Source organism: Cavia porcellus, unplaced genomic scaffold (genome assembly GCF_034190915.1).
Source record: "Cavia porcellus strain 051 isolate PalLab524CR breed Dunkin Hartley unplaced genomic scaffold, mCavPor4.1 scaffold_6, whole genome shotgun sequence".
Classification (NCBI taxonomy): domain Eukaryota; kingdom Metazoa; phylum Chordata; class Mammalia; order Rodentia; family Caviidae; genus Cavia; species Cavia porcellus.
This window is the reverse complement of record NW_026947489.1, coordinates 8,388,630-8,416,605: the sequence shown is the minus strand read 5'-3', so window position 1 is coordinate 8,416,605 and position 27,976 is coordinate 8,388,630. Positions and strand designations below refer to the sequence as shown.

General features: G+C 41.6%; 1 protein-coding gene and 1 long non-coding RNA gene across 13 annotated transcripts in view; one reads left to right on the top strand and one right to left on the bottom strand.

Annotated features, from left to right (window-relative positions):
* The first annotated feature begins 741 nt into the window (after positions 1-741).
* Tjp1 (tight junction protein 1) overlaps positions 742-27,976 on the top strand; it is a 319,842-nt gene continuing 292,607 nt past the window's right edge. For 3 of the 11 annotated variants that reach the window (XM_063249899.1, XM_063249895.1, XM_063249893.1), the window contains exons 1-2: positions 742-1,153; positions 4,811-4,937. In XM_063249899.1, the coding sequence (XP_063105969.1) occupies positions 811-1,153; positions 4,811-4,937 (470 nt within the window). In that variant the 5' untranslated portion in view covers positions 742-810. The remainder of the gene's footprint in view (positions 1,154-4,810; positions 4,938-27,976) is intronic. The other 8 variants (XM_063249900.1, XM_063249897.1, XM_063249896.1 and 5 more) reach the window with 5 other exon arrangements.
* LOC134476356 (uncharacterized) overlaps positions 14,936-27,976 on the bottom strand; it is a 78,298-nt gene continuing 65,257 nt past the window's right edge. Inside the window, exons 2-3 of one of the 2 annotated variants that reach the window (XR_010047920.1) lie at positions 23,970-24,734; positions 14,936-22,042 (exon numbers count right to left, since the gene is read on the bottom strand). This is a non-coding gene — a long non-coding RNA (uncharacterized LOC134476356). The remainder of the gene's footprint in view (positions 22,043-23,969; positions 24,735-27,976) is intronic. The other variant, XR_010047921.1, reaches the window with a different exon arrangement.

The window sequence follows — 27,976 nt, the reverse complement described above, 5'->3', positions numbered from 1 at the left end:
TTGCCACCTGCAGGCAAGGCCAGGGGCCTTCTGAGCTGTCTCTAGCACCTCAGCACTTCTGGGCGGGTATAAACATGAGGCTGGCTTGGAGCAATCGTATTATAGCCACACAATCTGCAGTGAATCATTGCTTATGGCAGCAGCCTCCCTTGAGCCAGCCATAATCCCTTCTTGTAAGCTGGGTTCATTAAGTGGACACTAGATTTGGATCAGAGAGGAAGGGTCATTTATGGGATTATATTATTTAACCAAGCAATCACTTTGAATTTTTAATTATCTTCCCTTTTAAGGACTGTGCTACTACAAAAGAACAGGCAGGCTAACAAAACAGAGCCACTGTTAGGAACAAGTGCCTTTTGCGCCTTCCCTTTACTGTCTGTATCTTTGGCGCAGTGAGGTGTCTAATCCTGAACTGTAGTGGTGGGAAGTCCAAGGAGAGATGAGCAATCCTGATAATGTTCCTACCCAAGGATGGGACCATTCAATGTGGATTGTGAGCATGACATATTCATTTAGGGGCAGGGGGATAGGGAAACGATTATTTAGAGATGCAGAAAAAAAATCGAACAGGAATCAGCCAGGCTATGTCTCTTATTCAGATTCTGAAGTTACTGCCACAAGGGGTTAATTAACATAATGCAATCCTCTTGGGCCAAGACAGTCAGCACCACACTTCTCCGCGGGTTTAATCCGACGCCGTGCTTCCCCCTGCAGACCTGTAATAAGTGTAGACAGTAGCATGCCTGTGCTTCCAGGTATCCGGGCAGGGTGGGCATTGCCTGCAGAGGCCACCGAGTGGCAAAGGGCAGGATGTTTAAGGCAGGAGCCAGATCTTGGTTTTACTCCTGTGAGACAAGGACACAGCGAGAAAAGGAGAAGAGGAACCAGTGGCTCTCTGAAATACTGGTGAGATACAATGAGCGGATCCTGAAGGAATTCAACCTGGGCCGGGTGCTGCCCCGCTTGGTGTATGATGGTGTCTTCTCCCTGACAGAGTACAGAGAGATCCTGTCATGGCACTGTTACCCAAAGAGAGTGGAATGTTTCTTCCTGAAGCTTTTTTCCAAGGGTCCACGCGCTTTCTGTGCTTTCTGCTCTCATCTGGAGGAGTTCTGTCCTTACCTGCTCACCTCCGTTTTTCTTTATTACCAAGGTAAGAATACGGTTTGCTCTGAAAAGTGGTGAGTTTAATGATGACCTAATCAAAATGTCAGGCCTCCAGTCACACTGCGTAATAACGGTTTCCAACACAACCTTGATATTTATCTTACTAAAAGCATCCGATGCATCTCTGTCAAAATCTCACAATGAAGAAGTGAATGTCTATAATGCCAAAGAAAAGGTTGAAAGGCCACTGGCCCCACTTTTGGGGTGATTTCCAGGCATTGAGTAGAAAGATTTCTATCTTATTTTAATGAGGATTTTTAAGAGCAACGCATAAACTATTAATAGGTTACAGCGGGTTGAACCGAGGTTTCATCCCACAGATGAAGACACAGAAATGATCGTGATTATTCAAAGTGTTATTGTGTGGCCCAGCGATTCCACTGCTCGGTGTGTACCCCAAAAAGAGGAAAGCCTGCATCTATGCAAAGACATGCTAAGAGCGCAATAGCAGCAGTATTTGTGACAGCCAAAAAGCAGAAACAATCCAGGCATTCATCAACAATGATGGATGAACAAAGCACGTTATATTTCTGCAAGTGGGTATTATTCTGCCATAAAAAGGAATGATGTAGTAGGGTATCGTCAGATTTGTGGAAAATGCTAGAAACGGAGTTGGGTGACTTTGGAACAGTATCTTGTTGCTGGTTTTCATTTACCTTTAACGCTTCTCCAGGACCAGCTTTATGATAGTCACAATAATTTTAAGATTTGTCTCAGTGGGAAAATTGTCCTTGGCTTTTAGGATCGCTGTCATGATACAGGCTTATTGTGAATTCTCCTGCCTCCCATAACATTCAATAAAATGGCCAATCCACTGAAAAAGTCAAGTCAGTGAACATAAATACTTAGTAATGGCTTCTTACATTATTTTAGGCAGTAATGTAATACATGCGTAGACTTCAGAGAAGTATTTGTTCTTCTGTGCATTTATTCATTCAATCCAACTTCACTGAGTATCTATTGTGTGCTATATATTAGTAGTAACCAGGATCAATACTTTATTTCTTTATTACCAAGTATTTTATTCCCATTTAATACTTACTATACATTAAGTAACTGATAGATATTATTTACAGTGTAATTTAAGATGCTGATAAATAAAAATCAGGCTGAACATCTAATGTAGTAACCACTTAGCTTTCAGGTCACAGACAATCACAGAGGAAGTTTTGCTTATTTGCTTGTTACTTACTTTGAAAAGAAATGACTTCCGGTGATGAATAAGAAGCAAATGGATCAACTGAAATTTTGTCTGAAACATGGATACCTATTACTTTATTTTCTATTTTTCCTATATAAATATCTTATTAAATAAAAATAAAAATACTGCATTTGAAAAGGAAGTAACCCAGACTATAGTTACACAAGTCTAAATACATGATAGACTTTTGTAGCAATATATGACCACCATAAAAATGTGAAAACCAGGGCAAAGTGAGTAATATCTGTAGTTCAGTATGGTGCCAATATTGATTTCCTGGTTTTGATCACTGTGCAAGGTTACATAAGATACTATTATGGAGCGAAGCCTATATAGGAATTCTCTGTACTATTTCTGTAATATCTATGTGAGTCTAAAATGACTTAAATTTTCTAAGAAGTGTAAAAGGAAAGATTATGACAATGACATGTTCAAATTTGACTCGAGTGATCATTTTTAAGATTAGTTTTGAAGAATAAAATTCTAAAATGTTCACATTCAGTTATGGTGGCTTTCCCTCAGGACAGCTGCCCTGCGTCCTCCAGGGCCTTCTTTTATCCTGCTATTTCCTGTTTCACTTGGCCCAAGCTCACTGCAGAGGCACCGTCTCCCCCACTCTTCACTTTTACTTTCCCAAGTAAACTTGGCCACTGCTATAAATACATACATAAATACATACATACCTGCATACATACAATGTTCATATTTGTTTGCTCCCTGAATATCATATTAATGGTCAGAATTTAGAGTTTTGGAGTAACTTTTGTAAGTGATTAGATATAGATTCCAGGCTATTCAGCAAATTCTTTGCAAGGGCTTAGGTCCGTCCCTCTGGGTTTGGAGGATCTATCTCTGCTCAGTGGTGCTCATGCTTTGGGGTTATGTTGGGGGGGATTTGTTCCATGTAACGACATCCACCTTAGGAAGAAATCCATTCTCTCTCACTGTGCGGGACCAGAATCAGCTCGTACCAGCTGAGGAGTTCTTGCAAGTCTCACAATACAAAAAGGGCCATTTGTCATTATTTAAGTGCAAATTATTCCACAAATGCATCCTAGTGTAACACAGTAAGAAAGCTTCAAGTTAGGAGCAAAGCTTCAAGGAGGGCAAAATGATCTGTTCCACATGAAGGTGGAACCAGAGGGCCGGGGTGTGATCAGGGGTAGGCTGTGTGCTCAGCCTGCACGCGGCCCTGGGTTCAACACCCAGCAGCTGGAGAAAGAAATAGGGCATTTTTCAGGATGACCAGCCAGTGATTCTCTCTTCTCCCGTGTTCCATGTGGACTGCACTAGCTGTTAAAACAGTTCATTTGGTGCCAACAGGGAAGAGATGAACAGGTAGTCTGACACCCCTAATAAATGGAAAAGCCTTCACACAGAGGGAAAAGCTGTCTTCACAGCAGTTCCCGCTCCTTAAGGTAGCCTAGGCATTTCTTTTGTTCCCATCCCTGTCCTATGAGGAGGAGATAGAAGATATGTAACTGCAAGGACGATTTAAGTGTGAATATATGAGGGGCACTCAGAGATCAGCCCCCAAACCATTTTTCCCATAGCTCATTTCCTGGGGTGAGTCCTTTCATAGTCATGCAATTCAGTACACCTGATGTGTCTGCAGTGGGCAGGCAGAGGTGCTGCACCGACCATATGCAGAGAAGGATGGGGGCTGCCTTCCAGGACCTTGAGGAGGTGACATGGCAGTGTGAATGTGGGCAGGGGACAGTGTAGTGCAAGCAAGGGGTAAGCGAGGAAGTTGGGGGCCAGCCGGGGTGGCGCTGGCTTTGAATGTTAATGGCAACCCATGGAAAGTTTTAACTGAGGTTCCATCAGCCCTTTGCTGGGGACTGTCACCTTTTATGACTGATGGTAGGTGTGGTAAAGAGGCTTTGGAGGGAAGCTGCTGCCCGAGCTACGGCAGAAGTCATGGTCAGTTTCTGGAATGGCAGAGAATGAGTTCCACTCGTGAGTTTAAAGCCCAGCAGGATTTCCTGTGACTCTGACTCCCAAGCCAACCCCAAAGAGGAAACGCATGTGCCTCGTCCATCAGTATCAGAAGTCGCGTTTGCATGGGATGCCACTGCCTCCCTTTCCTTCTGCCCTTGGCTCGGGGAAGCCCAATTTTAAAAACTGCAGAGAAAGTGGGTTTTTCTCCCAAATCTTTTTACCCAGAAAACACCAGCATGCACATTTGCAAAATGGTCACTCTGTTCTTAGCCAAGACAAGCAATTATTTTCGATAATTGATGATTATTCATTTTTCAATGAGCTAATGGATGTTTCTTTCGAAAACCATGAATGGAGTAATGTTCATCTTTTTGTATTTAATTTAGAATAGCCAAAATTTCTAGCAGTACATTGTTACAAGGTTAGAGAAGGAAAGACAGCAGGAGTAGGAAAGCTTACACTCTCGCCAGACGTGTGATACTCGTTTATGTTCTGATGCAGAACAGACCCATAGGATCTTACAAGATGCATCCACGGCGGGAGGAAAAGCAGGGGTCAGAGTTCAGCAAGATCCTACTAATGCCCTTGACACTGAAGATCAAGAACAATGCCATCAATTATTTAACAAGTACGTTAACGTTCTCAGTGTATTTGCAGCCTTTAAAAAGAGTCCTATCTTTCTAATTTTCATTTTCCTCTTCCTCTCATCATTCTTGTCCTTTAGCTGCTTATAGACAGGTCCTTGCTGGTGCCCATGTGTTCAGGCTGTGCCCAGTCTTGTCGGTTTCTTGGTTGTTCCACAGTATAAGAGTGGTACGCAGAGATCACCGTGTGACTGCAGGATGTTGATGCTGTTCAAGTGTGGCTGCTGACCGTCTTTAGTTTTTGTGCTTTATTGGGACCCACCCCAAACAGGTTGATACCTCTCATTCATAGGGATCCAAATAACAATACATTTCAGGAGTAAAATTTTGATATCTGAGTAGGAAACCACAATTTGAGCAATGATCCCCTAAAATGTGTTGTTAATGCCTCCCCTTACCCCCCAAAACACTCTTAATTCCCTATGGAACATTTTGAAATTGTTCCATATATGTATGCCTTTCATCTGTCCTTTTGGCTTATAAATTTCATATTTCATGGGCAAGAATAAAACTTGGACTGTGGTAAGACTTTATAGCAGTTTGTCTCAATTACTGTCTCATTTCTGGGACCACATACCCAATGCTCACGAAATAAAGGAGGAACAGTTTATTTTAGCTCACAGTTTGTAGAGGTTTCAGTCTGTAATTGGCTGGTTTCAAGCCAAGACTGCATGGCAGAGTGTTGGAGACCACTATGAAGCGGCTCTGAGCAGGATTTAAAATTATCTAATTGGCTTGCTATGTTTATCTGTGAGTCTGTCCCAGGCCTAGGCTGCTTGCCTGGTGACAGGAGCTGATTCATAGTAAGTACACCTCTATGAATCACTGGTCCTGGCTGAGGCCTATAGTAGCCTGTGAGGTCAGAGATACTTAAAGGACAAGACAAGGACACAGCTGTGAACACTTGGCTCAAACATCAATTAAATAGATAAGAGACTACAGCTGCAGGAATTACTCCTACCCTCTCCTACCATGTCTTTTTCTTTCTTTCTTTCTTTCTTTCTTTCTTTCTTTCTTTCTTTTGTCTTTTTTGAGATGGGGTCTCGCTATGCAGTTCAGGCTGGCCTGAACTGGCTGAGCTCACTTTGTAGCCCAGGCTGGTCTCGAACTCCCAACGATCCTCCCACCTCAGCCTCCCGAGTGCTGGGATTACAGGCGTGAGCCACCACACCCAGCGACTCCTACCATGTCTTCATGATAGGATGGTTCTCCTAAATTGACATGATCTATTACTTGGAGATGTCCTTAAAGTGACTCCCAAGGTCCTGCTCATTGCTTGTGCTTTCCTCAGTTTCCCTGTTCTTTGTTTTGGACCTAATAAAAATGGGCAGTCCAGAAAAGCCTTTGTCTTAGCCCTGAGTCTACAACTCAGCCAGAATGTTTTGACCCCTCCCCGCCCCCCGGAGCCCTCAAATCAGATAACTTGTCTCATTTATTTAAGCCTTCGCCATACACTCATTTGGGAGATTGGGGATCTAGGTCAGGACCTGATAGCAGAGAGGCATGGCAGAGGACAAACAGTGCATGGTGCAGAGGGGAGACGGCAGTGAGACTTAGTTCTTCTTTCTGTTTTTATTCCATCCAGGCTACAAGCCTATTGATTGGTGTCACTTACACACAGGTTGAGTATTCCCTCTTGAGGAAGTGCATAACCTCCACTCAGACTATGTTAAACCGAACAGTGGACTGATCCAGTATCACACACCTGTGGCCCCATCATCTCCCCCAAAGCCCCACCTATGAGCACAAGAAGCTTTGGGAGAACATCCGGATGTAAGCCCTTACACAGACACAGACTTGCTGATAGAAAGGATTTGCATAAAATGAGAACTCAGAGCAACCATTAAAAGGGTCCCTGCCTCATTCAATGTCTTTCCCACTTAGAAAAGCAGGAGATGGGCTGTTGATCGTTGATGCATTAATCATCAATTCTCCTTAATTTGTTTATAGCTCATAAATATCAAAGATATGATAACCAAAAAGCATTGTAGAAAAATAAGCAAGCCAACACTTAGTGTGTTTCAACAATATGTGTAATTTTAGTTTTCACCAGGCTTTTTATAAATATGTGCTTGGAGCCTCCACTATTACAAAATACATAGCCTACTTTCTGCCCTTTGTCTCCCTGAGCTGGGTGCCTCGTACACAGCCCTCAGAGGTTCCTGAGCCTGACCTGGGTAGGCTTGAGTTCCCTGGGGCTATGATGGTGGCTTTGAAGTGTCCCCCTACATCAAGAGCAGGACTTTATGCTAACCCTGTCCAGGCCCTCATTTCTTGGAATCTATCTTAGTAGGAGGACCTGGACTTCAGGTACCTCTGGGATGTGTTAAAGTTTCATTTCCCCCATAACTTCTTGTTTCCAGTAAGGAGAAAGGGACAGAATTCTGCGTGTGTGTGTGTGTGTGTGTGTGTGTGTGTGTGTGTGTGTGTGTGCAAATAGAATACATACATGCATAGAAAGGGAGATAGAGATCTATTTTAAGAAGTCAGCTGACACAAATTTCGCAAGTCCAAAATCCGTCAGTCAAGCTGACAGGCTGAGAATTCAGGTAAGAATCGAAGTTGAAGTCGCAGTCTTGAATTTGCATCCCCCAAGGCATCCGGCTGCAAATGCAGGTAGAATTTCTGTGTGGCAGATTTGAAGGGAGTCCTTTTTTGCAGGAAACCTTAGTCTTTGCTTTTACAGGTTCTGACTGATGTAGCAAGGCCCATCCACTGAATGGGAGACAGGCGAGCTACTTTACTTGAAATCTACTGATTTAAATATTGATCCCATCTGAAGAGTACTTTCACAGCAACATCTAGACCGCAGTATAAATAAACAGTGGGACATCACGGCCCAGCCAAGTCGGCAGCCAAGTGGACAAGTTGCATAATCTTTCTGAGTCTCAGATTCTCCCCCATGGTGGGTGCAGACAGGAAACAGTCCCCGCCTCAAGTTTCTCTGCTTCTTAACACAAGCATATGTGCAGCAGTTCCTCTGCCCGTTCTGTGCTTCATGTGCCCCAGACTGCTCTTATCCTGGGGTAACCGGCACCCCGGGCATACCGAGCAGGCACTGACGGAGCTGCACACTCTGCGTTACCCTGCTTAGCTCCGCATCGCTCTGAGAGGACAGCAGTGATCTTCGTGCACCCAGTCCACCCGCTGCCGGCCTGCTGACTAAGCTCATGCCGTGACCACGTCCACAGACTCAGTTCTCCTGGGCTTGCACTGCCCCAAGGCTATCTGAGACACCGGTGCTCAGCTGACAGATGCAATAGATTTGCCTAGATTTTGACTTCCCCCTTGAATAGAAAATCTTACCTTGAACATTATTCCTTGGTACGCTCTACCTGTCTTCATGTCTTAGATTGAGATTGAGATTCAGATTCATTCTCCCTCTCCTCCCTTTGTCCTTCCCTCCCCCCCTCCCCTCCTCTCCCCTCCTCTCTTCTTCTCCCCTCTCCTGTTCTCCGTCTCCCTCCTTCCCCTCTTCTTGGCTTGCATCTAACGTTTCCTCCAAGCCTCATAGTGTTATAGGTGGGGCTTTTTCAGAGGTGGCTTGATCCAGAGTGTGTGATGCTGGGAATGATTCATGTGCCATGACCAAGGGCACTAGGATTAAGGGTGTGAGTGCTACCTGCCCTAAGCAACCTGGATAAAATGTAAAGAATAGAAAGATCTGTGGTCAACCCTTGCTTGTTTTGCTATCTTCTGCCTACCATAAATTACTTTTCCTATACCACCCTGCCTTGTAGCTGGCCAATTATGGACTGAAACCTCTACAAACCATGAGCTAAATATTGGGTGTTGGGTATTTTGTCTCAGCAACGAGAAAAAAAAGTGTGTCTGTCTTGTCTCCCCCTTCCTTCTTCTTTCCTCTGTTTTTCAGCCATATATATTATATATCCACCCCACTGATACTATTTCTATGCAGTTGGAAAAATACTGTAAAGTATAGCTTTATGGAGTAGAAATAAGAGAGTAGAAATCTGGGCTCCAAAGTAGCCCCTTCCTATGGACTTTCTTCCTTTAAATTCCCAAGGCTTTTGTTCTTCTTGTGACTGGAGAGGGTTAGAATCCCCCACATTTCAAGGCCCATGTCTGTCACCAATCAGTCATAAGAATAAAAAGTCAGTCCCTGTTGATATGGGTGCCCACGGGTTAAGAGGTGCTCTGGAGTGCCTGGGGTAGGGACCCCTGTTTCTCTGATCTCCTGCCTGAGCCTAAGTCCCAGAACAATTTCCCCTTATGAGTTTAAAACTAAGTTAAGAATATTCCTGCACTTGTACTTGTCTGCATCCCAAAGCTGGTTCTTCCCACCACAGCTATGACCTGCGCTCTCTTTAGCTACTCTGATCTATCCTTCTCTTCCTGCCCCTGTGTATCTTGTGTATCTTCTCTCTGACTTCACTGTCATTTTCTGACCAATAACTCTAGACAAAAGTTCCCTAAACCTGCTGAAGGCCGGGGAGGAACTTGCCCTGCTGGGGTCGTAACTGGGTATTTTATCTGTACTGGTTTTATCTTTCTTTCTACTTGCTCTGAGTTTACTGTTTATGCAAAAATGACTTTATACATCTCCATGAGCTCCCTACTGGGTCCTGCCATGATTTACAGCTATATTCAAAGGAGTATTCAAGCCAGGGGTGCTTGGCACATCCGGCAATCCTAGCACTCTCGGAAATTGTGATAGGAAGGAGGATCACAAGTTTTAGCCCAGTCTAGGAAATGTATTGACTTAGTGAGATCCTACTTAAAACAAAAAAATAACAAATGCTGGAATGTAGCTCAGTTTAAAGGCACTGAGTTCAGTCTCCAGTACAAACACACACACACACACACACACACACACACACACACACACACACACACAACACACACACAGTATGCACTATACCCCCACGAAGTTGAGGTTCAGTCTGTGGCCTCAGATGTTCACAGATTTTTCCTTAGAACTTAACCAGTAATTGTTGAGGGAACCCCTGCAATTTAATGGGAACTGCAAATATCCTCTGCAACTTTCTTTATTTATTTATTTTGTTTTTTTTTTAACGGAGGCTTGTAAGTAGCCAATCCAAGAGCATTAATCAATTCTCCTTTTGTTGATTGGCTACTGCACTGTAACCTATCTCTGGTGATGCACCAGCATTCCTGCATTATAACAGTTGCTGTATGCCTGTAGCTATTTCAGGTATTCTCAGTTTTGTTCTTCTTAAAGCCCTAAGGTCCCAAGATGATGCTGCCAAACACCTTGCACCTTCTAAGGCTTTATTAGTGCAGTATTTTATTGTTACATGACTGTGGGAAACATAGCATATTTAGGGTTTAAAATTTAATTTAAAAATGTAAATAATTTAAATAATTTAAAAATAGGCATTTATAGCATTTTTCTGAGCATATCTGAAATTCACAATTTTTAACAATTTGTAGGTGCTCTAGGAACATAAGCCCTGCAAATTTTGGGTGTCCACTGTAGTTAAAATCGCCTTGCCTATTATTCCAGTACCTAAGTCTATGAGTTAACCTACAATGTGTATAATGTACAAGTAAGCAGTGTTTTGTTTATAAAAACCTGCAGTGTGTACATTTTCTGCATCAGTGAAACTTTGATCTAAAATTATAATTGACATAATAACACTCATATTGAAATGAAGTCCTCTGAAAAATGAACCTCATTAAGTTATTTTATCACACTAATGACAGTATAGTATGATTAAATGCTGGGTGGTCATCCCTTTAAATATGTTTCAAGAGAAGAGCAATAATATAGATAATGCCAAGGGAATTATCTATCAGTGTTGTGCACTAATGAATGAGGCAGGAATGCTTTGTGTGATTTTGTGGGGTTTTTTCACCATAACATCAAAGTCAACTTTGATTTCTTTGGTTATGGACATTCTAATGGTTCACCACATTTGTTGTCTGCCGTGTTGAAAGTCTCGCTCCGTGCTCTCCCACCCTCCCAGCTCACACTGGAGGACCAGGGCCAATGGAATGTGATCTCTACTGTATGACACATTGCAAAAGTCAGGCCAAGAGAAGTCCTTCAACATGGATCCACTCAGAAACTAGATTTCAAAGAAGTTACAGAGGCTGTTTTGTAATTTTTTTTCCCTGTCCTTTCCCTAACAGACTGGAGAGAATGGAGTTAAATGGGATACCGAAGCCATTTGCTTTTCCTCCTTGTTTTGATAATTCAGTTGCCAAAGCAAAGACAATGTTACTGGCTTATGGTGACACACAAGGAAGGAATTAAAACTTGGAGAAGAGGGAAAGGTGCAACTGATTTTAAGGTACATCAATTTTTAAGAGCAGAAAATAAATGGAAGAGGCTTCTGTCCCTACCCACACAGCAAAGAATTCACCAAGGCAACAGTATCCAGGAGGTAAGATCCACCAATAAGAAGCCAGCAGTAGCAATCCTGCTGGCAATCAGGTGCAATCCAGGGACACAGGGACACAGGGACAGGTCACATCTGTATAAGACTGTAGCGTGCAGGGAGAAGGCAAGCCTATGTTGTGTGTCTACTTATAAACATCTAATGCATTGAAAAAGGAACCATCTAGAATAAGTGAAAAGAAATGCTGGTCTTTATACCTAAATTTTCCAACCCTCTTATAACCAAAGGACAGTCCAGATGATTCCCTGGAGTACTGAGACTCTCTGACTGCACCTACAGCTCCACACAATTCACAAGGTTCCTCCAGGCATAATCCTCATCTCCCCAGCATCGCAGTATAAAATTACGCTAAAGTTGCCTGTTTGGAAACTAGTTCAGAGATGAAGTTACCTGCTCTAGGATCCTGTCAGCGACCTGTTAGCAGAGTTTTAGAGCAAAAGCTGCAACAGCAAGCAGATACACCAAAATGACACCCAAGATTTGGAGGCAGATTCGTTTATGATGATGGGCACTGATCAGGATCGTTCCCAAAATACCAGGCCCTGATTTCTGATGGTCTAGGGCTTATATGGGATAAGCAAGCAGGAAGTACAGAAACAGAATAGCTTGTCAATTGGGGATTGGTTCTTACAATATGCATCACGGTGACCAGCTGCTTCTAAGAAACAAAAGTAACGGGAACTATAACCAGAACTATTACCTGGGCAACTGAGAAACTGAAGTATACTTGCTGGTGGGGAGCATCTTCTGCTACAGAGCCACTGCCCAGGGGTTCTAACGGGTCAGGCTTGGCCATTTGTCCCCAACATCAAAAAGGAGACAATAGTACTGAAGGACAGGAAGGAAACTTTAACCAGCATGGCTGTGCTGGGAGGACAGATAAAGTGCTTCAAGACCCACGTGCAGGGTGTGTCAGGTATCTTGAGGTTTTATAGAGAAAGACAACAATGACAAGGGTTGGGGATTGGCACAGCTGGCCCCATGGGTAATCCGGGTCAAGCTGTGATCTGGCCAGACTGGTTCTGAGAGATTCTAGGGAAACCAGCACTGTTTCAGGGGCAGTTCTCATCATGAGACAGTGGCTCCTGTTAAGGGGAACCTGGGTTCCCACCACTGAAATATTGCTCCTGATTGGTGATGGGGGTGCCCTCGTCACGGGGTGGTCTGCTTTTCCTGGAATCAGACATAATTGCAGGTTTAGGACAATGATCGGAAACTTCTAGGCACAGCTCCAGCAGTTATGGACCTGGACGTTGTAAAACCTGGCAATAGGATGTCCCTGAAAATTTAGTTATTCTTGGTGCCCTCCATCTTCAAAAGGGATAAAGTAGGCTAGGTGTATTTAGGACGAATAAACTTTATGTTAGAGATGCACCGTACGTGATTAACATTCCTATGTTTAAAGCTGAACAGAGGTTTGACCCAGAGGAGACAGATAAAAAATGAAAGTAGAGATGTCAGGCTGTGTCCTGTTTTTGTTACCCATCAGTCATCTGTAGGACCAGCCTCTAGTCCCTGTTACAAACCTGGCACATTGCAACCACAGGGTACGTGTCCAGGCACAGACCTACCATCTGGATGGCCTGGTTCTTAAGCCTAAGGATAGAAGAGTAGGCCTCTAACCCACCTGTGGTTCCACGAGGGCCTCTGTTGTGGGTAAGAAACCAACCACCACCAACTGACTCGGAAAATGAGCATGGTCATAGGAGCAGCAACAATGTGTGTCGAATATGCTCGGGACAGAGGTGTTTTCTGGTTGACACGAATCTTTAGAAATCTTATTTTGAGACTCCTTTATCCACCACCAATACACTGGGAAAGTGAAATGGATTCCTCCTCTGTTTCCACATACCCTCCCACTGGCGGCTGTTTTCAAGATTAACATGTGGTGATCAGTCTGTTCATTTCTTATTCATTTTTCCTTGGCCCTCCCTTCCACCTCACCTCTGTACAGAAGGGCCAGGAATGATTTAAATTCACCTTTTAATTTCAGAGCCCAGCCCAGCTGGAATGGTGTTCCATGCAGCCCGGCAGTGAGCAGAGGGGAAGGCACCCAGCAGACACCTGCTGGGCCCAATTCCCAGTGCAGAGCTGGGCGGGGACAGGGGTGCTGTGTGCACCAGACTTGGTCTCTCACGTCTCATTTCTTCTGCACCTACTCAGCACCCCACCAGCCCTGTTAAGGTTGCAGCGAACTTGCTCAGGTTGGCCTCTACCTTGTGAGCCTTCTGCTTCAGCCTCTCAAATAATCAGAATTACAGGCATGCACCACCATGTCTGGATTATTTTTATTTTTAAAAATAGGCAATTTATTCACTTGGTTCAAAAGTCAAGGAATTCAAAATATAACTGGTAGAAATTCTTCCTCCCAACCCGTGACCTAGCTAGTTCCCTTCCTATGAATAGCCACAATTTCTAGATTTTTGTACTTCATTCCCAAGATATTTTTTAATGCTATATAAAATTTTCTCTCAAAGATCCACAAACAGTAGCAGTGCATTGCATTCAGGCTCCACAGCTTGCTTTTTGGATCCATGTCTGCTCGTGAAGTGCGTCTTCATTTTTTCTTTATAGCTAAGGAATATTTCACTGCTGCTATGCTGTTATTGATTTAAGGCATCTCCTGTTCAATGAAATTTAGCTTAACTCTTGTCTTTGCTGTTACAGGTAGTGTTGCCATGAAGATACTTATGCACATACCTTTCACATGTCTATAAACATGGATAAACATTTCCAAAGGGGAAATTGCTGGTTCAAAAGATAGTTTCATGCAAAATTTTTGTAGATATTGTTAAATTGTACTGTATAAAGGTTGGCACCAATTTACACTTCCACAGGTAATCCATGATTGTGCTTATTTCCCTGCATCTTCAAATACTGAGTTTGATCGCACTTTGGAATCTTTGCCAGTCTGATGGGTGAAAATGGTATCTGTTGTAGTTTCAGTGTGGAATTACTTATTATGAATGAGACTGAACAATCATTTCGTCTTTGAAAATACGTGTTTCCTTTTCTCTCTGTTTACATGCTTTGCACATTTTCTGTTAGGTTATTGGTCTTTTCCTTACACATTTTAGGAACACTATGTAATATTATGAGTTGAATATTCACCTTCTTCAAAATTCATGTTGAAATTTAATTGCTATTGCAATAGTATTTTTAAAAAATGGGTTCTTTAATCAGGCTCTACCTTCCTGAATAGTGTTGGTAAGCGTGTAAAGGGTAAATGCAGCTCTTGCTCATCCTCTCTTGCCCTTCTGCCTTCCACCAGGGGAAAATGCAAGACTTCCCTTGCCAGAGGTCAGCCTTTCAATCCTGGGCATTCTCAGCCTCCATACTATGAGCTAATACATTTCTATGCATTATAAATTATCCACTTTTAGGGGTCTGTTATAGCAGCACAAATGGACTAAGCCATATAATAATGAATTTTTTTATTTTAAAAAGCAAAACAGAAAAAAAGAGAAATGATATGGAATTTCAAAAAATAGTAGGAAATTAACACTAGTTAATATATTTTATATTGTTATCTTAGAAACAGTTGTTCAGGTTTCAAGGTCTAGGCATAAAAAATGATCAAACAATGAAGCACAAACTGCTTTTTAAAAAAATTTTATTTAAAAGGAAAAAGAGAAAAAACAAAACAAAACAAAGCGATGTAAGGGTACAAGTAATACAGAACTACAAAAAACAAAAAAACACTAAGAAATCACCAGTTAATAGATTACACATTATCATCTTAGAGGTAGTTGCTCAAGTCGCAGCATCAAAGCATACAAAGTGGACATTCAAACAGTGAGACTGCAAACAGTTGCGTTCAATGATCCAACCAAAAACATTAATATGGTCAGCTATTTAACACCCTTAAACACACTTGCAGTTGTATCCTTTAGAGAACTTTTTTTCCCTCTCTTTTTTATAACAAAATTTACACATTTTGGGTTTTATTACTCCTTAGTTCTCATTACTTTTTTTTGGAAGAGAATAAAGTCAAATATGGCAAAACAAAACTGTCAGTCAAAACCAAGGATAGACATAGCACATGATGTAAAAACAGAATATATGGTTATCAATAATGGTTACCATAATACCTCTTGCTTCCTTAAAAAGAATTGTCTATCTCATCAGGTATTATAAAGTTGAACAAAACAGTAGAGAACAAGACCAATAAAACCTAAACCTTGTAAACATTACAGGACTTCCAAAGAAAATAATAGTCAAACCAGAATGGCCATCTGAGTGAATCTTATTGCCTTCAAAGTAGTTGCCTATACCCTCAAACTTGATACTATCATGCAGAACGGAACAGAGTCTAATCAGTCAAAACAAGATAGTGGGAGTATTACAGGACTTCAAATCAAGTTAATAGGAAATCAAAAAAGTTACTATAATATATCCTGCTAATTTTTTTTATTTTTCCCTTTAATTAAAAAAATCATAAAAAATAACTAAATAATTTTTTAATGAATAAGAGAGAGACTGAGATAAAAGAGGACATAACAACATTACAATACAGGTCAAAGCATGACAGACAAATTGCTTTTTTGATGCACTAACAGAGGTTAGTAGTCTAGTTATCTGCCTTGTATATAAATATATGCAAACATTTATATATGTGGACCTACATACACAGTCTTCTCCTTTCTCTCTTTTCTCCTTTCCCCTATCCCAATTGTTCTTTCCTTTTGAGCACTTTCTTTCCCTTTCATTATTACAGTAACTATTGTACATTTTAGACCTTATTACTCTTTTATCTTTTATTCTTTAGCTGTGATCTCAGTTGCAAATACTTTCCCAGCTTATTGTCTTCCGACTTGGCTTTCGGAGGGCTTTTATGTGTATCTTTCCCTTTATCCTTAGGTAAGTGTATCTATCAGTCTCTCTTTCATGGCTCATAGGTTTTTGTTATGTCACGAAGAGCCTGGGTATTTGATTCTAAACAACTACCCTTATTTACTCTAATGTTTTATGGTATCACTTTTTGCATTTAAATAAGTGATTAACTAGGCTTTATCCTGGAGTCAGATGTGAGAACAGAATTTAACTGTGTTGTTCTTCAGCATTTTCCTTTCATTTGAACTTTAGAATGAGATCATTTAGTTCTGCCAGAAAAAAGAAAATTGTCTGGAATGGCATCACCTTTATAATTAACACTCTGCACTACCACTGAGACTGTCCTGAATCTCTCTTTCTAAAAGCATAGATTTCCATTTGTTTGAGGTTCCTCTGGGTCCCTTGGGAGTGTTTCAAATATTTTTCACATGAATCATGCACCTAACAAATATGTATCTCATTGAAATCTTTTTCAATTGACAAAAGAAAGAAACCGTTGTATCTCAGGAGGTGAGTACCACATGTACCTCTTGCTCATGCAAAGCCACAGGGGCAGGTCATCCTCCTCCATCCTGTGACTCAGCTGGCCATGCTCTCTCCATCTGGAGATGTTCCTTTCCGACACATTGGCTCCCAGAATTCCTGTGGCAGGAGAAGAGAGCCTATGGGAGCCCCTAGTCTGGAGGTGATATGCTTCTTCCATCAATTCATTGGCCAAACTTTCATTAGAAGACCACCAATCTGCAAAGAGGCTGGAAGCGTAGTCCTTTATGTACCCAGGAAAGAGAGAAGCATCAGATAAGACTAAAAGAATCATGCTCACACGGGCAAAGCTATTAAGCATGGCGCCGAGAAACATCTTGGTCATACAAATGGTCAAAACACATTATTATTCCAAGGCATCTTTGCTCAGGAAGCTAATGGAAGAGATGGGGTACTTGGCCAAAATGAGGAAACAAGACACAGGGAAAAAATGTGGAATGACCTTAACCCAAAACGGAGTCAAAAGGAATCCCCAGGATGATAGTGAAGCCAAAGGAGTTCCCTGAATGACAGCTAGACATGAACAGAAACTGTTTTGCCTCAAACTAAGAGGATTGCTCCTGCCTTGGTGGAAGAAAACCTACCTGAAAAGGAACCACAGAAAGGCAGTGGACCAAAAGCAAAAGGCCAGCATGGAGACCAAAGGATCTGGGGTGTGTGGCAGGGTCAATCCATGCCTGAAGCTGAACCTGCTATCAGTTACAAAACAAATAACCTCCCGTTGGGCTCTAGTTTTGGTGCTTGGCTTTCTGTCACTTGTTCCAAAAACATTCCAGGCTGCGGGTAGGAAAAAATGGAAGCAGAAGAAATGAAGCTTGTCTTCGAGGAGTTTTAAATCTTGGTAGGAAAATTTTATCTGACATTAACTACCACGTATTGCTTCTTTTTCCAGATTATAGTCTCCTTAACAACGATGTATTTTTAGCTAATTTCCTTGCAAATTGCCCCACCACTAATGGGCCTGAGAAGTGGAGCAATTTCAAAAATAAAACTACTCTGCTTTGATGTTCTTTTTCAGAAGAATTTGCTATTTGTTTATTTTTGGAATCAGAAGTCAAACTCAGGACCTTGTGCTTGCCAGGTTGGTGTCATGTGGCTGAGCTACCCTCTCCAGTTCTGCATTTGCTACTTAAACAATAGCATTTCCATATTTCTCCTTTTAAGGAAATTAAGATTGAAAATGAGAATTTACTCAAGAGAAATAAATCAATGTGGCTATTTCCAAAGGTTTTCTTCCTGGGATATTTACCTGAGCATGGCTTATTTCACAGAGAAACTCTGCGAGTGAAGTAAGAATCCGACATCATAGTAATGACTGAGAAAATCGTTCTAAACACGTACATGGAGAACTTACTCCCAACAAGTACTTTCTGGAATGGAAAGTTCTTCATAGTTTCATTACTAAGTGGAGGAAGTCAAGCACCAAACTAATTTTCTAGTTTTAAAAACTGTATGGACTTGGGGAAAATATTTTAACCCTCACCTTAGCCTGGAAAATGTTTAAGTGGTAATTTGACATTGAAATTTCAGTTACAGTTTCTTATTTTCTTTGTGCACCTCTGTTTTCTTCATGCAAAAGAGATCGTACATACAGACTATGGAGTTTCATAGTATTAGGCATGAAAGTAAACTAAAGAAATGTTTTGATCTTGATCTTGCAGTTCTTTAAAAAAGCACCAACTATCAAAACACCTTAAGAGTCTCTCTCCTATTTTCTCTTTATGGAAATTATGATTGAATTGTGAAAATTTCTCTCCTACTTAAATTATAGCACAGATAGTATAAATCATATCATCACAATGCAGATGAAGATTTTCTTTAAATAGTTGTTAATTTAGGATGCAAAATAAAATAGAAACATGAACTTTAAAAAACAATTTAGGCCTGAACATTGACATTTACGCTTCAGATCCTTTCCTGTTGCAATATGACATTTAATACATTAAATTGTTAGGTTCATACTTGCCAAACAAATCAGCGTCAGTTTCATAAAACAATTTTATATTTCAACTACAGTTAGAGCTGTAAGCCTAGAAATGTGCTTATAATACAGATATGTATTATATGTATATGTTGCAATTTTAATCTAAATTTGATCTAAATGTGCCCAAATTACTCATACTGCCCTCAACTATACCCTTAAATTATCATAGGATGAACTGTCTTTAAAAAATTATTTTTCTAGTCTTCATAAATCTCATTAAAGATAATCGTTTTGAAACAACACTTACAATGCCAAAAGTGTTTTTCAGAGCCCGCTTACTGAAAATAAACACACTTCTATTGTTTTGAGTAAAAAAAAAAGAAACAGCACTCACAATTCTATGGTACTATGTAGATCCAACTGTTATAATTACTGTGCTAAGAAAGGAACTATAGTCCTTGTTTAATATTTAGAAATACAATTTGTTGTGACTCTGTATGAGACATATCAAAATCCTATGAACATTTTACAATTTAGTATTATATCATGGGAGCTGCACATACTCCGTTTGCCTTTCATATGTCAATTTACTTTATCTTTCTAAGAAAATTTTGATTTATAAAAAATACCTTTCTTTATTCACCTCTGTAATTACAGTTTACAGTCAGAGTAGTGTAACAGGCTTATACCTGAATTTGCAAATTTCAGGCTCTAAAACTACAATCGGAAGGGCTGGAGCTATTTCACCACTAGATGGTACTCTGCAGTAGTTATTAAATTCCACATTGTTTAAACTTGGCTTTGGCAGTGATCTTTTCCTACAAGGAATACATCACTCTTAATGCATTTATTGTCATTCCCAATAGCACCAGCTACTTCTCTCCTAATTTTAATTTGCTGAATCACCTTGCTGAGAAGGAATGAGAACTTTGATCCATAATAAAACCTCTTCGGTAAAGTTCTTAGGGTTAGATAAATGTGGGCTTCTGATAAGTGATATTTATTCTCCATTTTCTTTTACAATGAACTTTAAGCTAAACGATACTGTAAGGGAATGCAGCTATTACTTTTCACAGCCAACTATACAATTTTTTAAAAAAGACAAAATAACACTGACAAAACTCAGAACTGTGCCACTTTTCATGATGCATGTGGTTGACAGCTTAGGCTTTTTAAATTTTTCACTCTCAGCCTTGCACAGAGAGAATGTCTTTGGTAGAGAGGGTGAATTTTACTTTTATCAGTGTGGGACAAGCACTGCAATTCCCGGCAGCTCCTCTAACTGACACTGGTGCTGGGCTCAGTCACCCAGGAAAACACAATGATTTCAATCCAGAGAGCATCAGACACCAACTTCAATCTTTACTGCTAACTTTTGTCACTTTTCACTGAAAAAAATTCCACAAAAACACACAAAAGAAAGAAAAGTATCCACGCATACACTGGGAGGCCATGCCACTCTGGTTTGTAACACCTGAGCCAGTTTGATGAACTGGTAAGATTGATGATTCTCTGAGGCGTCACTCAGCTGTCAGAAGCTTCATAGGAACAATGTTTCCCTTCAACCAATCCCGTATCTGCGTGATCTGCACCAGATCAGAGATGTTTGCAGGAGCTTCATACATACCAAAATCCATGGCTGTTCCAGAACGTCATATAAAATGAGATCGTGTATAGAATCTACAGCCACCCTCCTGTCTACTTTAGAACACTCAAGGTGATGTACAATTCCTGACGCCATGTAGACGCTATGCCAATAGTTGTTACATTGTATTCATTAGGAAAGAGTCATCAAAAAAGCTATAGGGCATTCACAATATTTTTCTTTGAATATTTTCAGTCCAAGTTTGGTTGAATCCATGGATCTCAACAGGTGATCATGGAGGACTCACTGTATAGATAAGATGATGTTAAATGACTGAAAACTTATGTTTAGGGCAATACATCTGTTTACATTTCCTTCATAAAGGAACACATCCCAGTAACAATTGATCATGAAGTCCAGCACCTTGAGAAGGAATTCTTGGCTTATTTATAAACACAGATACAAACAGAAATCAGTGTACTCCTGTCCTAGTCACTTTCCTCATCGCTGGGACTAAATAGCTGACACCTACAACTTAGAGGAGGCGCAGTCTGTTTTAACCCACAGTTCAGAAGCTGCAGTCCAAGGCTGGCGGGCTCAAAGCAGAAACCACATGTCAGAAGGACCCGCCTCAAAGGACAGCGGCTCATGTCATGTGGCCGAGAAAGAGACAGAGGGAGGAGCTCTGGAGATGATACCCTTCCAGGCCACTTCCCAGTGACCTGCTTCTGCTGAACAGACGACACTTCCTACAGCCATGTCACCTTGTAATTCAATCACATTCCAAATACATGAGGCTGTGCGGTTTCTTTATCCAAATTGTAACAGTTTCTGTTAGGGCTGGAGCGGTAGCTCGGTGGCACGGCAGCTGTGTGGCAAGTGTGAGACTCTGAGTTCCATTCCTGGTACCAACACCACCAACAACAACAAAACACCATTTCCTGTTAAACTTACAGTTATGATGACTCGGAAATATTTATTTCCATTTATAATTATTAAATATTTATAATTAGGAAATAATCCATTACTTTCTAAATAAAGTTCTGAGCACATCTTTCTTGAGTGCAGGTATAAACTACCCTCAAGAATGCCCATCCACACATCTGGATAAAGAAACCAGGGAATTAATAAAAACAGTACGAGGCCCAGCACTCTGGGAAGCCGAGACAGGAACACTGCGACCTGAGGCTGCCCAGCCAATACAGGGCCTTAGTGAGACCCTGACTCGGTATAAAAAAACATTAAGAGAGGTAGAGATGTACCTCAGTGCAAAAGGCTTGGGTTTAATCCGCACTACACACATGTGCATGCACACACACAGAGTACAAGGCCTCACCTGCTTACATACCAGTCAGCAGTGTGGAAACCTGGGTAGAGAAAGCTCTTTTCAAGCTAGTGCGAGGAGACAAAATTCTCCGAAGGGAAATAATGAAGAAGCTCAGAAATGACTGGCGCTTGGCCTGGCTACACATTGGAATGATGTTGGACCCGTAATGCACTGAGGCCTGGCCCCTGCCCCAGGGACCCTGGTGTCACTGACCTCTGTGCTGCCCAGGGCAATCTGATGAACCATTGCCTAATACTGACCACAGATCTGGCTGCTCCAGAAGGTGAATCTGCCATGTCACTTAGCACAGCATATGCTGCCGAGTTGTCCCCCAACCCGACATTCCTGATGCAGAAGCAGGAAGCTGACTTATCTCACGGTACAAGGCCTTCCTCTTCTTGGGTCCACAGTTGAAACAGAGCTGTGAAAGTCTGAGGGGATTTCGGGTAGGATTTGAGGAATGCACAGAAACAAGCATTCACGGGATCAGCCTAGATGCAAGAACAGAGATGGAAAGAAACAAGATACGTCACTGCGTTTAACCACAGTACCATCTATACTCCAACTAAGCACAGACACACCACTGTGGGCAGATGCTGGGGGTCCTTACCCAGGAGAGCATGCATCTATGTACAGTAAACTAGGAGCTGACACTGGACAGTCATTGAGAATTTAAGATATTAAAAATTCCCAGGCGTGGTGGCTCACACCTGTAATCCCAGCACTTGGGAGGCTGAGGCAGGAGGATTGTTGCAAGTTCGAGACCAGCCTGGGCTGCAAAGTGAGTTTAAGATCAGCCTGAACTGCACAGTGAGATGCTATCTCAAAAAGACAAAAAAAAATTAAATAAGAATAATAAATAAAAGGCCAGTATTTCTTTCTACTTATTCTGCTTCTCCACACTTCAATACACTTAATATTTGTAAGTAAAAATTTCATTTTAAATGTACTTCTCTCTATACCCTGCAGCCTTCCCTCCCTGTGCAGTACCACTGAAATGAGGTCTACTGTGGAATATATTCAATACATTTTTTTTTATTTTGGAAAATTTTAAACATATACAAAGTAAATGGAGTGGTCTAAACAGTACCTTGGGAGTATTTCCCAGTATCAACAATGACCACGTCTCCCCCATTCCTGTTTTTTCTATCATTCCAACCACTCCTCCGTCTCTCATCCAATCATCAAATATTCTTACAGTTTCACTGGAGGTAAAATGTACATTTATCAAAATACCATAATGGCAGAGTAACAAAATTTAGCTGTAACCCACAGCCTGACAGGATACAGAGCATTTTTAGTATTCCAGAAGGTTCTTTCATGTCTCTTTCCAGATAACCCCTCACCAATCAGATCCACCTATCATGAGTGTTTTCATCTTAGGTAGTTTTGCCTGTTCTAAAATGTCATCTAAATGAAACACACAGTATTTACTCTGTGTGTGTAGAGGGGGCACTGGTAAAGGAACTCAGAGCCCGTCCACTGAGCTTCATCCCTAACACTTTTTAAAATTTTTATTTTGGAAAAAAATTTTTTTATTTTGGGTGCCAGGCATGGCGGTACACATCTGTAACCCCAGCGTTCCGGAGGCTGAGGCAGGAGGATTGCCGTAAATTCAAAACAAGCCTGGGCTACATAGTGAGCTCAAGGCCAGCCTGGACTACATGGCAAGACCTTGTCTCAAAATACAAACAAAATGTTTTTTATTTTGAGATAGAATCTTGCTAAATCACCAGGTTGCCCAGGCTGGGCTCAAATTTGTAATTCTAACACTTCAGCCTCCGAGCTGGGATTACAGGCAATCGCTACCATGCCCAGCTAGTATTTACGTTTTTGTATCCAGATTCTCTTGCTCCATTTAATGTCTTTGAGGTTCATATACCCAACAAATATTTTTTGAAGTAAAGAATTCTGTATAAAACGACAGCGGAAGCAGAGGGCTCATGTTGAGGAACAGATTGGGTAAGCAGGTTGACATGAACTGGTGGAAGCCATTGGATGCCAGGCAAAGGAACTTGTACTCTATTTTCCTGGCACCACAGTCAAAGCCTGCTTCGTAATTGCTGAGGATGGCCCAGGAAATGATTCTCAGTCGCCACATCTGCTGCCCACTGCTTTCATGAGTCACCGCTGTGCCACTGAGTGGTGGTGCCCGTTGCCAACTCTACTTGGAGCCAGTTCCCTTGCGTCTTCCCCTAACGACCTCGCATGTCTGCCAGTCCCGTCCCACATCCCCTGCAGAGGCAGGAAGTGAAGCTCATAACTTGGCACGGACCTTGGAGGGACTGTTCACGACCCCTTGAGGTGATGGAGACGAAAATGCTAAAATCAGGAAGAGCCATTAGGGAGCCACGAACTAGGGTTAGGCCCAGGAGCAGTCAAGGGTCCTGCTTTGGTAATCAGGGCTTGGCCTCCTACCTAGGGGAGCGAATCAGACCATTCTGCAGTGCCAGCGAGAGTGCTTGGGTCTGTGTGGGTGCGATGCGATGTCCAGATCCTTGTAAACCAACCACTGAGTGCAGCTGCAGTAAAGGAATCTGCGGATGAGATGAGCTAAGAAATGTACCAAGCAGGCTCTGGAACAGGAATCTAGGTCAGGGATACAGAAGAATGCGTCTAGACCCCAGTCAATTTTGGAAGTCTAAGGCAGAAGAATGAGGGAAGTGTTCTCTTCCAGCAAAAATCTGGAGCAGGATTATAGTAGAAAAGCATTATGGGAAAGGATGTCCAGAGACACACGCTGAGTTATATCTTCCTCCTTAAGCAGCCCATTACTTTCCCTTGAATTGTAGAAAGGCATACATTTAAGAGCCTTGGAAAGATGGGAGAATTTCTAGGAGGCTTATAGTAATCAGCTAGGATCAATGTGTTGACACAGTGTATTCATTTATCTATTGGTGCATAACAAATTGCACCCAAACTCAGTGGCTTAGGAAACATACTATCTCACGTTTCTGTGGGTGAGACATCAGGATATACTGTAGCTGGGCTGTGCAGCTCAGGATTTCTTACAGGAATGCAGTGGTGGTGTCACGCAGTGCTGTGGTCACATTGAAGGTTCAGTAGGAGAAGGATCCACTTCCAAGTTCGATCTCATCCGTGAGAGGTGTTCAGGCAAGGATCTTGATTCTTCCCTGGCAGCTGACTGGAGGCCCCCTCAGTTTCTTGACATGTAGATCTGGCCTGCTTTGTCAGAAAATCATATCAGAGGTTATAGAAAATGCAGAAATCATAGTCTTTCATAGCCTAATCCAAAAGTGATACCCCATCACCACTGCTGTCTTTTTTTCCCCATTGAAATCAAGTCATTGGGTCCAGCCTATACACACAGGAACAGGAAGTACCTAAGACCAGGAATACCACGGGGTGGGGATCACTGTGAATCGTGTCAGAAATGGCCTGTCATTCCAGGAGACTGGAAAAGTAGGAATATTGTGGACCAAAATAGATGGAACTACCTAGAACCCAGATGATGCGTGCGTGGTGAGCATGAAGTAAGGGCACAGTACCCAGACCATATAGTTGTGTCATTCATAGGAGAGTTCAAAAAGAGGGCAAGTTGTGACATGAATTAGGAAGCATCCCCATTTGACCACGTGCAGGGCATGTATTCTTGATTGTACTGCAGACACCTGCACCATAAGTCACTATCAGGTCTGTCTTTGGGAAGCTAGTGGATCCCACTAGGTTTTCTCCAGTTTCCAACTCATTCCTCCCAACTCAAAGAACACTGACTGATGAAAATGACCTTGGCCGTGATGCTGAACCACGCATGTGAAGAGAATCACTTAAACATTTTTTGAGATAGAATAAAGTCTAAAAATTAATTTGCTTTTTATTATAGTTTCATTTTCCTAGAAATGATCCTTCTATTTTAAACAAGGACGTAACATCTACCTGTTCTCTTTCACGAAGCTCTTGTCAAATGACATACTATTCATAAACACATTTCAAAACTTTTCTGAAAAGAAGACAGATGTCACATATCTAAACCACGCGTTGCTATTATCACTGATGTTGCTTTAAATAGCTGTTTATCAGAAGAGATCAAAGCTTTTGAGGTAGTTTTGGCCTCTTCCACTCCTCTGTACCTACAGCCCACGAGGAAGCTTCCCAATTGTGGCTTTGGACTTCACGTGTTCATCTGCCTCTCCATGTCCCCGCCAAGGTTGGAGCTCTGCTCTCCTCTCTCCAGGGTCACAGGCAGTCCTTAATGCCACATGCCTTTTAGTCGCTGGCTCTTCCTTCTGAAAAACTCCTGGTTGTGTCTCTGTGTAAAAGACCCAGAGTCCTCAGCCTGCCCTCAGGGTTTCCCACCCACTGTCTCCCCACTAACTGATGCATACCCTGGCAACCCCATGACTGTGGCTGTCACTCGAAGGACTGCCCAGGCCACTGCCCTTCTGAGCCTCCCATCCACCAGGATCATTTGCTGTTGACTTTCCTCTGTACTCTTGTGCTTAGAATATTCCTCCCTCTCTTTCTGTCATAAGCATTGACTTGAAACCATTAGCTAGTCATTTTATGCCACAGATGCTGCTTACTGAAGATGTACTTAATCTTCACAGCTGCAGTACAAAGTATGATTGCCAACTTAAGCTGAGAAACCTTAAGTTCAAAGCTGCACAGTAAATGTCAGAGCCAACATCCAAACCCAGGGTTTCCCTGACATTTTCTTGACATGAGGAGGCACTGTGTTCTCCAAATTTTTTGAAACCCTGTAAGAACCAGGGGTTTGGCACCAGGATAAAAGACGAAATAATGCACGTAAACTTTTGACAAGCATGTACCTTTCTGTCATAACTTATGTAAATATTGATAAATTCAGCTGGAAAAAGGGATAACTTTATTTTATAAATAAATTTTAATGAAAGTATTACATTTAAGATAACAATGAATGTCCATATCAAATATAAATGCTGGAATTTTTCCATTTCTGGTCAGTTAAATCTGACTGTTTCCCATTAAATATCTGCATTAAATGAAGCACCAGCCAGGTATGGTGGTGCACACTTGTAATCTCAGCACTTGGGAGGTCAAGGCAGGAGGAATGCTAGGAGTTCGAGGCCAGCCTGAGCTAAATAAGCAAGTTCAAGACCACCTTAAACTATATAGTGAGACTCTGTCTCAAAAAAAAAAAAAATGAAGTGCCATACTGTCTTAAGATTTATGCATCTATACAAATAGACTCCAGGGTGTAACACTTTAATCTATAAAAAGTACTAACTAAAAGTAACTGTTACCATGGCAACATACTTCATGTATTAGTAGCCTCTGAAAGCACAGCACTTTGAAAATGGCATTTACTGAGTATTACCCAGACTAACTGAAATTCCATGGAATGGATTTTAAATCACTACTAACATATACAGGTTGATCATCAGGTTCAAAAGCAAATTACAGATCTTGCCTTATATATACACTATTTTTTTAATTTAAAGAACCATGCTTCATTGGTAAGTTCTGGTTTATTTTCTCTACATATTTTGAGGGATTCAAAGGATGGATCTGAAGATGCATCTAGATGAAAGAAGTTCGGGAAGAGCTATACAATTTGTCAAAAGAAGAGCAAGTGAGGAGGGTACTTCCCCTCTATGAAGCCACACCACAAAAAATTAGAAAATAAAGAATCTGGTTCCAGCAAAAGAAAAGAAGATGGATGTAGTTTCCCGGAGATCCTTGAAAAGAATCCACGCAGAGGTGGGAGGGATGGAGAGAGGCAGTGGCACACCAGCTGAGGGGGTGAAAAATGGCTGTGATAGCAGCAACCACTGAAGGACAGTGTCACAAGGCGGCAAGTGTGGAATTGGATCCTTACCTCACATCATATAAAAACACAAAGTTCTTCTGGATTTAATACATAAACATAAAAAGCGAAGCCACAAAACAGATACAAAAAGGTGAGGAGAAATGTCTGTGAGAACTCAGGGAAGAAAATTCTTAGATGAGAACTCAATCCCTGCCCTAAAGGTTAAACTATGGTGGACATGACCATGTCAAAACTAAGCATCTTGTTCAGTGTAAGCATCATATTTAAGTTTTCAGAAAACAATCTCCCGGAAGATGGTATTGGAATGGGTACAAGTGACAAAGGAGTCGTGTACGGAAAGACACTGCCATGAGAATGACTGTGACCATTAAAGAGCACATCTGTGCTAGCCGCTGCCTCGTGGCTATGAGCACTGGATATGTGGCCAGCGTGACAGAGGAGCTGGCATTTTAATTCTATTTAAACTTAAATAATTTTAACTTAATAGCCAGATGGGACTAGTGGCTAACATATTGGAGGGAGCAGATCTAGAATGCAAGAAACTTCTAAAACTCTGTAAGACACAAAATTCAAAATATGAGCAAGGAAAAAGAAAACAACTTACTTCATCCATATGATTTCCCTCAATTCTCTTCTCCCTAAATGTTTTTTCTTA